Source organism: Myxine glutinosa, chromosome 5, assembly GCF_964187855.1.
Source record: "Myxine glutinosa chromosome 5, kmMyxGlut1.1, whole genome shotgun sequence".
Lineage (NCBI taxonomy): Eukaryota > Metazoa > Chordata > Myxini > Myxiniformes > Myxinidae > Myxine > Myxine glutinosa.
Window position 1 is genome coordinate 71,754,425 of NC_136265.1, and position 13,352 is coordinate 71,767,776.

The window sequence follows — 13,352 nt, forward strand, 5'->3', positions numbered from 1 at the left end:
ATGGCAGCCATCTTGGATTTTAAGATAAAACTTGTGTCTTTGGATAATTTTGTTCCAATAGCCCGAAGGAACTTCCATGCCAAAGGGGAGCTTTGCATCATGACTTGAAGTCAAAAAGCACTTGGCATGTCCACTAAATCATGTAGGAGGGAAGTTAGGGGGTTTTGGGGGTCTTTAAAGGCTGAGGTGGTGGATGTAAATACCCTGAGTACAATCCCCGGGTCGGAATTCGGCTGTGTCCCAAATTCTGTGGTTGTTGGCCCAGTGGTCTTTGCAAAAAACCACGAACAAACAGGTACACAGATATCCGATGAATTTTATGTAATAGATTTTCACTCCTTTTTCATTTTTCGATGTTAAATTGAAATTATGTCGAAGTCGTGAGTTAAATAAAAATTATATTTTTCGTTTGCCAGATTATAAATGGATTGAGGATGAGACATTTCTTTTTGTGACAATTATAGTTTGAGATTTGACCTAATTCTGTTTCAAAACTTCGTTTTTATTTATTTCATTGGATTCAATCATTTGTACCTGTTGTTCCTGTAATATAATGATGTCACATGGTTTGCAGATGAAGCTCCTCTGGTGAAGATGGAAACCTTCCAATGGGACTCTCTTCAGACCTCCCAAGATGTTTTGAGCGATGAGCAAGTAAAGCAAGAATCGTGTGATGCTGCTCCTGCGGAGCCGAACAGAGATGATCATCTACTCGAAGGTAGGCTGAGTTACGGAGACAACACATCACACCGTGTTTACTTATTTTGTTTAGTTTCCGGAATAAATTACTTTTTTGCAATCCTTATAGAATTGTAGATGCATTCAAAGTGTTTCCCCCCACTTCATCTGTTTTTATGTCAACGATACAGGGATATTGGTTGCATTTGAAATCCCCAGAAACTTCTCTGCACTTTACATAAGAAGCTAAAGTTTGAAAGTCTTTCCTTCTCCAATTCACTGTGCGGAAATAAATTGCAAATAACAAACCAATTGAGATTACTGGGACTTGACAAGTTTGAAAGACAAGTTTATCATAATTATCTTATCAAGTGAAACAACATCTGCATTAAAGACCTCCACTAGAATGGAGTAAGTGTGGACCTTTTCCTTTAACATCTGAGATAGTTTTTTGTGGTGTTTTAAAAGAAAATCGATGTCATTGAACAAAGAATGGAACATGACACAATGGAACAAAACCAACAACAACAAGAGTAGAGGAGGAACAGACAATAGCAGGATTGATGGACAAATTGAGAGAGAGAGAGAACTTTATGAAAAGGGAAGTGAGGAAGAATGAGGAATGGGAGAAAACACATGGGGGGGACAAGACAGATACAGAAAGCAAACCCTCAGGAAGGAAAAACAGGAAAGTTGCAAAGAGAAAAGTTCAGCTTTGCACATCTGGATTTGGGGAGTTTCTCCCGTTCTTCAAGTTTCATGGGGAGCGCGGGTGAACAGCAATCTTCAAATCTTTCCACAGATTCTCAATGGGATTGAAGTCTGCGCTTTGGCTGGGCCACTCAAGGAATTTCACGTTCTTGTTCTGAATCCATTCCAGTGTTGCTTTGTCTGTTTGCTTGGGGTCGTTGTCCTGTTGGAACATAAATCTTCACCACACACTCAGGTCTTTTGCACTGTGAAGTAGGTTATCCTCAAGTATTTGGCTCCATTCATTGTTCCATCTATCGTTACAAGCCTCCCAGTGCCTGCCTTTGGTGCTCGTTGGTTTTCCGATTGGTATAGCAGGAGCTTAATTTTCGGAGAACTTCATGTATAGCAGTTGGGTTTAACACCTAATCCTCACAGCTTGGTTTCTAATGAAATGTGCAATGCCAATACCGTACGTGTCGCTTTACACTCTGGCCGCACTTTACAAAATGGCTGCTTTTGTTCATAGACTGATCTTTTTCCACACAAGCTGGTGTGGAGGGATACTGCACATGCGCAGTGAAAACGCTTATCTGTTACTCAGTTGGAAGTAATTCGCACACGTTGTTTTTCTTTTGAACACGTTTTGTAAAAATAGAATATTTTGAATCTAAAATCTAAAAAGGTAAATAATGACTTTCGACAATTTTGTAATGACACGGGTTTAATATCTGCTCCAGAGAATGCCACATCGTTATTTGGGTGGTGTAAAAGTTAACAGACCGCTGTCTCGATCAATGAGGCCGATCGTCACAAGGTCCGTGACACCATCAGCTCAAAATCCTTTTAACTGTCGCTTTGGTAGGTTTTTCAAATTAAGGTAAAATCTAAAGAGAGTGCACAGCGATTGTGAAAACGACAGCTCAAACGCCTCTTTAGCTTCGCATCGCAGTGAAACCCAAAATGGCGGCCGTACGATTATCAGGATGAAATTGTGGGTGGGTGGAGTGAGGCCAGCTGTCCAATCAGTGGGTGGGAAGGATTGTTACAGGAATGTGCACACACGAACAAGCGTATTTTCATACAAGATAATCATAATTATGCCTAGTTTATATCGGTCATGATAATAACTTAATATCCTAAACATCCGACACACTTTACAAATAAAATCAATTGAAATAAACAATATTCACATGAACCAACGTTTCTTTCAAATAGGCAAACTAGACCAGTAACGTGGAATTTTAATCGAGTGTTTGCTCCAAAGATGTGTTTAGATCAGTGTTTAAAAATGTTTCAGTTGGCTGTTGTCGAGGGAGTGAATTCTGGAAAGTTTGAGCAACCACTTCAAATGTTCGGTCACCCATGACATGAGTTGAGACTTTTGGGATACTGAGGAGGGATTGGGATGTTGATCTCAAGGTGCATGCTGCTACAGAAGGGGTGATCATGTTTATTATGTCGGCCGCGTTCATGTTGTTTTGTACCTGACAGGTGAGTATAAGGATCTTGAAAACGATTCTATTTTCAATGGAAAGCTCGTGGAGATTTTTTCTTGTTTGTGAGATTTGTTTGTTGCCTTCTTGGACCTTTATCAGTTATTCTTGCAGAAGTGTTTTGTACACGTTGTAAGTAATGAACATCACATTGTGGCAAACCATGACACTGTTACCTGTATCGAATCAGCTGGCAACAAACGAGGGTACCAAATCAACTGCAGCTTCCTTCATAATCAAATGGAAGACCAAATACTTCACTGGAGTTATCAGAGTTTTAAAGTTGTTGGTAAGATAGTTCTGAATCTTCTCAGTGCATCTAATTGCTGAAGTGCCGGAGCGGCAAACATTCTTATTTTGAAGAGAAAAGAGGAACCCTGCAGGAACCTGGAGGGTTGTGGGAGGGGAGAACAGTAAGTGCAGTGGGTGCAAGACCAGAAAAGAGATTGTGTAAGACAGAGACCACCGACTTGTCTGTGATGGGAAAGTGATAGGCCCATAGCCTCAGCTTCATCGCGCTCATTCCAATAATCTTGGAGGTCTTGGTTTCCATGTTTTCAAACTAAACAATGTGTAATTCAGGAGACCCAGTCCAGATCGGGATAGCAGTACTCCATCAAGCTGCAGATGGAGGCTTTGTTGGTGGATGGGAGGTCACGTGTGCCGAGACATGAATTTGCATGATGGAATATGACCAGTCAGTGACTGGCTTTTCAGGTGAACTTAGATGTGTGGTTGACAAAGAAAGATAATGGCTGATGGTGAAGCCCAAACGTTTGAGTGACTGAACTTCTTCAAGAGGATTGCAGAGAAAGCAGATGGGAGGGTTTGGGAGAGAGATGGTGACTGTGTGAGTTTCTCAAAATTGAAAGACATACTCCAAGAGTTTGAACAGCTTGTGATTTTATCAATGTCTGCAGAGAGGGAAGAGGCTGCAGTGTGCCAAAGTCGAGGATGGAAGAATTTTTGGCAAACAATAAAGGTGTCTTTTCAAATAGTCAGAGAGATCGTTGATGAAGATTAGCAATTGGATGGGACCCAGAACATACTGCCTTGTGGTACTCCATCCTTTACAGAGACAGGAGATGAAAGGATCCCGCTGAGAGCCACACGGATAGGAGAACGGAGTCGAAGTCAGCAAGCCAAGTGTGGGGTTTCGCTTTGAAGCCACAGGTAGAGAGTTTGGAGTGCAAGACGCACTTGCTGAGGTTCCGTTGCTGAAAGTTTGATATTTTACCTTCTCTCATCTTGTTCTGCATCCTCTTCCCTTTCAACCGAGTACACCTCTTTGATCCTATCAGACTGAAAAATGATGCATATGGAATCACTTTGTGGTCGGGATAAAGGGAGACCTTCGAAAATATAGATAAGGACCGCACATCAAACATTTCCATCCGCTGCCCAGTATAATCAAATAATAATCAAAGGAAGGGAGCTTGTGTTTACTCAGTCACTGTCAGGACCATTTGGGTACATCGAATATTTCACCATTTTTTGCTCACCTGGACTTTAGTCCGCTGAGCTTATGTGATCGAGCAGGGTCTGCAGGTAAATCAGGCAGTCAGTCAGTGAGTGAGTGAGTCTGTAAACACTTCAGTCATTATCGCTTGAACCAAACACACGAAGTGTGTTGACCACATCAAAATCTGCACTCATTAAAGGGTCTACAGGGGGTAGGTAAGGAGGGTTTCACCCCTCAAAATAGGTATTTTCTTTCTTCTATGAAACTACACATAAGATTTTGATTAAACTTGGTCACGAGCTTCATATCTAGTGCATAACGAAGGTTTATTGACTGCATAAAAATCTGCGCTCATTGGAGGGGTTTGCGGGGCTGGGTGGGTGTTGAGGGGAGTTTTTCCCCTGAAATAGGTATTTGCTCTCTTCTCCGAAACTGCACATACGATTTAGATCAAACTTTCCCACAAGTTTCATCGCCCGTGATGTACCAAAGTTTGTTGACGGCATTAAAATATCAGGGTTGAGGGAGTCTGTGGGGAGTTCATGTGACTTTTGCTCCTGATCCAGGTGAGCTTCAGGAGTCGCGGTCCTATTTTTCAATCCTTGACATGGAGCTTCACCATTGAGCGAAGTACAGAAATATGTTAAATGTTTCATCTAATCTGAGTGAAATACTTGTCAATTCTGCAACACTTTAATGTTTTGGTGAATTTTGAATGCTTTTTTATTTGTCTTTCCAGTGAAACAAATGGAACTGGTTTCTTGTTCCTGCTGTTCCCAGTTGTTCTGCTCAGAAGTATTAAATCGTCACATGACACACACTGCTTCTCAAAACAATGATGCGTTTCGCAACGTGTCATCCATCCGCCGTTGTAAAAGCTGCAATGACTTTGTCAAGAATATCCAAGGAATTAAGAGACCATTCAAGTGTTCTATTTGCAGTGAAGATTTTCTTTGTTCCACACATTTGCTTCGACATCAAAAAATACACACAGAACAGAAGCCATTCAAGTGTTCTGTTTGCAGTAAAGATTTTCTTTGTTCATCACATTTGCGTCGACATCAAAAAATACACACAGGAGAGAAGCCTTACAAGTGTTCTGTTTGCAACAAGGATTTTACTTCATCTTCACATTTGCATGAACATCAAAAAATACACACAGGGGAGAAGCGACACAAATGTTCTGTGTGTCATAAGGCCTTTATTCGTTCAACACATTTGCATGAACATCAAAAAATACACACAGGAGAGAAGCCCTACAGGTGTTCTGTTTGCAAGAAGAATTTTGCTTCTTCATCATATTTGCATCAACATCAAAAAACACACACAGCAGAGAAGCCATTCAAGTGTTCCGTTTGCAATAAGGATTTTGCTTTTTCATCGTATTTGTATAAACATCGAAAAACACACACAGCAGAGAAGCCATTCAAGTGTTCTGTTTGTCTTCGGACATTTGATCGTAAAGCAGCATTAATAATTCATCAAACAATACACACAGGACAGAATTTCTTCAAATGTTCTGTTTGCAACAAGGCTTTTGTTCATTCCTCATCAATGAAAAGACATGAAATAATTCACGCAAGAGAGAATATATCAACCTCACTATGAGACTGGTTTTTACAATGATAATGTTGTAAGAAAGGACATATTAATTAATACTGGACCATCCCAATGTGGAATGTGATACACCAAAATGATCATTTTGATTTTGAGTTGATTTGGCAAATGAACTTCAAATAACGCAGATGAATTCCCGTGTTTCTAAACGCGTGCTGTATTAAGGTGTATAGAGCAGTTTATTAGGTTCTTCCAGGGCATGGCATTCTTATTACAAAATAAAAATGCTGAAAAAAACAACAACAACAAAGAGCAATCAGAGATTGCAAACCCTCACCAGGATGTATTTTCAGTGGTTTTTAAGGCGTTTGTGTTAAAACAAATATGGCTGCCGAACCACGTGACCGATGACGTCATCAATATATATTTTTTCTCCACCAATTTATGCCAACATGACACTCAACAAATTTCATCTTGATCGGATTAGGTTTTGTACTTGTCGAATTATGACGCCATAATGGAGGCACCTCTGACATCATCATTAACATATTTTATTCCCCATGGAGAGTTCTTTACAATGAGCCATTTCTCTATTTTTCTCTGCAGTGCTTTCAGAGAAATAGAGGTGCAAAGTTTTTCGTTTTTTCCAAGATGGCGGCCGAACCACGTGACCTATGACGTCATAATTATCTTTAAAAAAATTTATTCTGGTGGAGTTGCACCTTTGGTGAAAATTTCCTGTCGATCGGTCCAACGGTTGCAGAGAAAATCATATTTATTCTGTGCGGACAAACAGACAGACAGCCAAACAGACAGACAAACGGTCTCAAATGCAATACCCTCTCCTCCTGCGAGGGCAATAACCTTTGTACAATTTGGCAATTAATCGAGCTAACATATAACACCCCGTATTTGCATCAACATATCTGTCCGAGATACATTCGGCCGTTACTTTTCCAATCCCAACCAAACGTGATAAGAGGACAAAGAGTTACGCGACAGAGCATCTTCATTTTCTCCCTTCCCCGTGGGGTTTTCCACTTTGGGCAAAATCTGTGTTAAGGTGAATAGATAGCTGACTGTGGCATTTTCCCAACGCCGCTTTTATGCACCCTTGAACTTTGACCTTTTGATCATAAAAAACAACAACCAATCAGCTTCTAGCTTTTGAATGGAGAACCAGTTATGTGACCCAATATGCAAATTCTTTAAATTTCAGGTCAATCAGATGAAAATTGGCATTTTTATGGAACCTTGACTGTTTAATCTCAAAATAAAAACAATCGGCTTCTAACTTTGAATCGGTGAACCATTTCAGTGTTCCAAAATGCCAAAATGCGAAAAATGACAAAAACTGAAATGGTTAAAAAAAAGTTACTGCCGGACACACCACACACACATCTCGTTTTTGTTTTTTTCATTTATATTCCTCACAATTCTATCAAACACACACACACACACACACACACACACACACACACACACACACACACACACACACACACACATCTCGTTTTTTCATTTCTGTTCCTCACAATTCTATCTCTCTCTTATTCACACACACACACACACATACACATATACATACACATATACAGACACACACAGACACACACACACACACACACACACACACACACACACACACACACACATTGTTTGGCAGAAATTTGGCCGAGATGGCACGAGAGGAAGTTTTGGCTGTGCAATGCGACAGGGGACTAAACCCCAACATAGAGCCGGAGTAAAGGTGGCAAAGAAAAAGTGTGGCAAAAAGAAAGAATTACGGCATCCCTTCCGAAAGAGGGGCAAGACCAGCACAGAGACAAAGACCAGGAGAATCAGTCACAAACGGAGGGGAAAATATTGGAAAAGGCAGATGTTGATGGGCATAACGACAAGGGAGAGCAGCAAAATGAAGGAGAGGAGGATGGTGAAGATGATGAAGAGCAGCTTAGACTGGAAGAAGAGTGAGCCATCAAAATAGAAGACATGAAATTGATAAAACTCAGTGAAAGACCAAAACTTTATCGCATAGAAAACAATAAACGGACAAATATCTTAGTGAGGCGAACCAACCATTCAATTAGAAAAATGATTTCAATATCATCCACCTTGAAGGAAATCGATGTCGTCTGTTTCAAGCGGAACTCTTTATTCAAGAAAAAGTAACGGGAGAACAACACCAGAAGAAGAAAAAAAACCAGGCCCAACAAACAGAAACCAAATTCTACCTTGGAGACAGATTAGAGACACAAAGAGAGCAACTGTGGAAGGAAGTGGAACAAATACAACAGTTCAGGAAAGGAAAGACACCCAAGACTAACAAAGAGAGAATCCAAAGAATATAAAACAAACAAAATCGAAGACAAAGACATCGAGTGCTTGGGTGCTGAAAACACTCAAAATAGAAATGATAACGAGGAAGATAAAAAAAAACTATGAAGAAGGAAACAACAGGAGAAAACAAAACCACATGTTTGAAAGTAAACAAAAGAGATTTTATCATGAATTGGGAGAAAAAAAGCAGAATATATCAACTCCCCCTGAAAAAGAAAAACTGGAAAAATTCTGGAAAGGAATTTTTTAAGATCAAAAAGAACATAACAAGGAAGCAGAATGGATCCCAAAGTTGGAAAAGAAGAAGCAACATCTCCAGGAAATGCCCCCATTGATTTATTGATGAAGGGAAAATTGGAAAACAACTTCAAAAAATGCCAAAAAGGAAAAGCAGAAGCAACATCTCGAGGAAATGCCCCCATTGATTTATTGATGAGAAAATTGGAAAACAATTTCAAAAAATGCCAAAAAGGAAAAGAAGAAGCAACATCTCGAGAAAATGCCCCCCATTGATTTATTGATGAAGAGAAAATTGGAAAACAATTTCAAAAAATTCCAAAAAGGAAAAGAAGAAGCAACATCTCGAGGAAATGCCCCCATTGATTTATTGATGAAGGGAACATTGGAAAACAACTTCAAAAAATGCCAAACTTGGAAAAGAAGAAGCAACATCTCGAGAAAATGCCCCCATTGATTTATTGATGAAGAGAAAGTTGGAAAACAACTTCAAAAAATGCCAACCTTGGAAAATAAGAAGCAACATCTCGAGGAAATGCCCCCATTGATTTATTGATGAAGAGAAAATTGGAAAACAACTTCAAAAAATGCCAAACTTGGAAAAGAAGAAGCAACATCTCGAGAAAATGCCTCCATTGATTTATTGATGAAGAGAAAGTTGGAAAACAACTTCAAAAAATGCCAGAAAGGAAAAGAAGAAGCAACATCTCGAGGAAATGCCCCCATTGATTTATTGATGAAGAGAAAGTTGGAAGACAACTTCAAAAAATGCCAAACTTGGAAAAGAAGAAGCAACATCTCGAGAAAATGCCCCCATTGATTTATTGATGAAGAGAAAGTTGGAAAACAACTTCAAAAAATGCCAAACTTGGAAAAGAAGAAGCAACATCTCGAGGAAATGCCCCCATTGATTTATTGATGAAGAGAAAATTGGAAAACAACTTCAAAAAATGCCAAACTTGGAAAAGAAGAAGCAACATCTCGAGAAAATGCCCCCATTGATTTATTGATGAAGAGAAAGTTGGAAAACAACTTCAAAAAATGCCAAACTTGGAAAAGAAGAAGCAACATCTCGAGGAAATGCCCCCATTGATTTATTGATGAAGAGAAAGTTGGAAAACAACTTCAAAAAATGCCAAACTTGGAAAAGAGGAAGCAACATCTCGAGGAAATGCCCCCATTGATTTATTGATGAAGAGAAAGTTGGAAAACAACTTCAAAAAATGCCAAACATGGAAAAGAAGAAGCAACATCTCGAGGAAATGCCCCCATTGATTTATTGATGAAGAGAAAGTTGGAAAACAACTTCAAAAAATGCCAAACTTGGAAAAGAAGAAGCAACACCTCGAGCAAATGCCCCCATTGATTTATTGATGAAGAGAAAATTGGAAAATAACTTCAAAAAATACCAAACTTCAAACGCCCAGGTTTGGATGGAATTCCAAATTTCTGGCTAAAACACCTGGATGCTCTTCACAATCACAACAACAGGACATTTAATGAACTGATCCAAGAGGAAAAGGTAGTGGATGAGTGGCTCATAGAAGGGAACACCTTTCTCTTCCCAAAATGGGAGTGAACCCAACTTCCCCACAAATACCGTCCGATAACATTCAGACCAGCCCCAAACAAACTGATGACAGGAATCATCAGAAACGATGTACCATCATCAAACACAGCAAGGCGGTTTAGAGGCAGAACAAAAGAGATGTAAGAGAGGTTGTTGTGGACCAATTGTCCACCGATTACTGAACAAGGCCATACTGAAAATTGCAAAATGTGAAGAACTAAATTGTCCACCTCCTGCATCAACGATAAGAAAGCTTTTGACATTGTCCCACATTCGTCCGAGGTCGTGTGCACAACTTTCACATGGACAGTTCATTTTTGCTTAAACTCTTTACTATAATCGTTTTGAACTGTGGAAACTCCTGCTGTGTGACACTGTTTATGAACCTGACAACTCAGATATGATCACTGATGTTTTGATTTCTGATACACAAAAACGGGATGAACATTTTAAGGATATAACGTGGTTGAACATGGTTGAAAATGGTTTGAATTCATCGTGATTTTGGTTTTGCAAAAATCTGTTTTTCATATTTTGATAATTGTGTCCATAAACGTCTTGCTCCAGTTTTCTGCCTCATTCCCCTTTTTCTATGACGATTCGATAAAGTTCCCATCCATCTTCACTGTTGGAAGTTCCACATCTCTTACCAACATTAGTTTCAACTTGGAAAGGTTATGGCCAAGCGACTGGAGTAACCTCTTCAAGGTGGTGATTCATCCTCCAGTTTTTAATTTTATTATTCCACAGTAAAGAACGTCTCATGTCTTACCCGTTCCCTCCTGGTCTCCTTCCTCCGCTTCGACACGACCCCAGTCGTGTCAGGGTCACTGGTCAGGCTACAGCTGAACGTGATGGTCTGCGTAGCTGTGGGTATCTCATGCAGTGAGGTGTGGGTAGGTGGTGTCTCCAAAGTAACGTGGTATACACATTTAGTGTACAGAGGCGTTTTTATATTTACACGTGGTGTCTGGAGAAGGGAGGAGGGTGCTTCGCCAATTCTCGATGTAAATGTGTATCGTGCAGCGCTGACTCCAGGTGGGAGAGTGTCCGAGGTCGTGTGCACAAGTGCAGTATTCCTGTGCCCACGTTTTCTCGTGCTTCTTCTCCACTCCAACGACCTTTTTTTTTTCTTCTTTTTTTTTTGTGTGTACTGAATCGAGGCTCGTGAAAGAGCTAACATTTACTTCACAAACAAATCAACCAGACAAACAAAATATATAAAAAGAGGGAGCGGAAAACAAGATGGGGAGAGAAGGGGAAACACACAAACACAACATTTGAGAGCAGGGAGATGTGTGGAAGGGAGAGGGCTTGGGGGGAGGAGGCGTGGGAAGGGGGGGGGGGGGGGGAGGGAGAAGTATAAAACACAAGGACACCAAGGACTTCCAGGCCAGAAGTTGGTATTTCAAAAAAGTGGAATTGGGGTGAAATTAGTGGGGGTAGAAAAGATCTAGGTTTTGGATGGGGGAAGATAAGAGATGGTGGTGAACAGCTGTTTTAAAGACCTGGAGGGTGGAGTGGGATTGAAGAGAGTGAGGGAGTTTGTTCCAAAGGCGGGAGAAAAGAGGAGTGAAGGTGAGCAGAGAGTCTTGATTTTGGCAGTTTGACCATAAGAGGGTTGCAGGCAGATCTTGTGCGACCTGTAGGAATATTTGCGGGACAGAGCCCAGAGAGAGCTGGGGGGGCAAGGCCAGAGAGGAGTCGGTAGAAGATGGAAAGACCACCAACCTGCCTGCGGTGAGTGAGTGAGAGGCCCTTGGAGTTAGCTTCATCGCGGGAGATTCCAATGATTCTGAATGCTTTGGTTTCAACAGCGTGAAGACGAGCTAGGTGTGAGGCAGGAGCACCAGCCCAGAGGGGAGAGCAGTATTCCATTGAGCTGCGGATGAAAGCCTTGTATGTGGTGAGGAGCTCAGGTGTGCCAAGGAAGGACTTCGCACGACGGAGGATGCCCAGTCGGCGACTGGCTTTGGAGGCCAGATTTGAAATGTGGTTTTCCCAGGAAAGATCATGGCAGATAGTGAGACCCAAAAGCTTGAGTGACAGAACTTCTTGGAGAGGATTATTCAGAAAGTGGATGGGAGGGTTGTCCAGTCGGTCTTTTCGGAGAGACATCGTAAGAGTGTGAGATTTGTCAGGATTGAAAGACATGTTCCACTTGTTTGCCCAGTCTGTGATTTTGTCCAGGTCTGCAGAGAGTGAGGAGGCTGCAGACTGCCGATCTGAGGGATGAAGAATGGAGCGACAGATTGTAGTCATCAGCAAAGAGATACAGAGGATTTTCAAGAGTCAGAGAGATCATTGATGAAGACCAGAAAAAGCACAGGGCCCAGAACACTGCCTTGTGGAACTCCAGCCTGAACAGGAAGAGGAGATGAGAGAAACCCATTCAGGGCCACACGTTGACTACGACTGGAGAGGAAGTCCGCCAGCCATGCGTGGAGATTTCCATGGATACCAAAAGAGGAGAGTTTGGTGAGCAGAGCGGGGTGCCAGACCGTATCGAAGGCACGTGATATGTCAAGGGAGACTGCTCTAATTTCCTGTTTGGCATTGAGGACCTCCATCCATTGTTGAGAAAGCAGAAGCAGCATGTCCAGAGTAGAGTGACCTGGTCTGAAACCAAATGGATGATCAGAGATCAAGCCATTGGAGAAGAGGAAAGATTTCATATCTGAAGCAATGATGGATTCCATGACTTTGCTGATAATTGGGAGAAGGCTGATTGGTCTGTAGTTGCTGGGATCTGTTTTTGCACCTTTTTTGTGCAAAGCGGTGATGTTGGCAGATTTCCAAGCAGATGGAAGATGACCTTGAGCAAAAGAGAGGGTGAAGAGAACGGAGGGAGTGAAAGAGCAGTAGAACAGGATTTTAGGACCCGTGGGCTGATGCCGTCAGGTCCACGAGGAACCCGATCCGCACATCGGATCGGGTTCCTCGAAGACCTTCTTTGTCAGATCCGAAGACCTTCTTTGTCTATGTCCAGTCTGTCCAACTCCTTTTATTCCTCTCTGCTCTTTCCTCGCTCTCGCAGTTGTTCGTGGATATCTTGGGTATTTTCCCTGAACAAGCAGCTTGCTATCCCTTATCAAGCCATCCGTTCCGCATCAACCTTTTTCCAAGACGTTTACTAACGGAACTCACCGATGGTTCGTGTTGAAGGTTTCCAAAAGGAGCTTTATAATTGAGATCTTTGCAATATCGAGACCTCACCGTCGACAACACATAATGATGAGGTATCGTGCTATGCACAACATATTTCTTGTTTGTTTCTTTGTTTTCGTGTTTGTTTGTTCAACACCGCTCCTTTCCGACGTCA

General features: G+C 41.4%; 1 protein-coding gene across 1 annotated transcript; it reads left to right on the forward strand.

Moving 5' to 3' along the window:
* Positions 1–516: 516 nt before the first annotated feature.
* LOC144892031 (uncharacterized) lies at positions 517–6,173 on the forward strand. The gene is made up of 2 exons (XM_078777183.1): positions 517–718; positions 5,066–6,173. The coding sequence occupies exons 1-2, from the start codon at positions 595–597 to the stop codon at positions 5,932–5,934; spliced, it is 993 nt and encodes a 330-aa protein (XP_078633309.1). The 5' UTR covers positions 517–594; the 3' UTR covers positions 5,935–6,173.
* Positions 6,174–13,352: the final 7,179 nt, after the last annotated feature.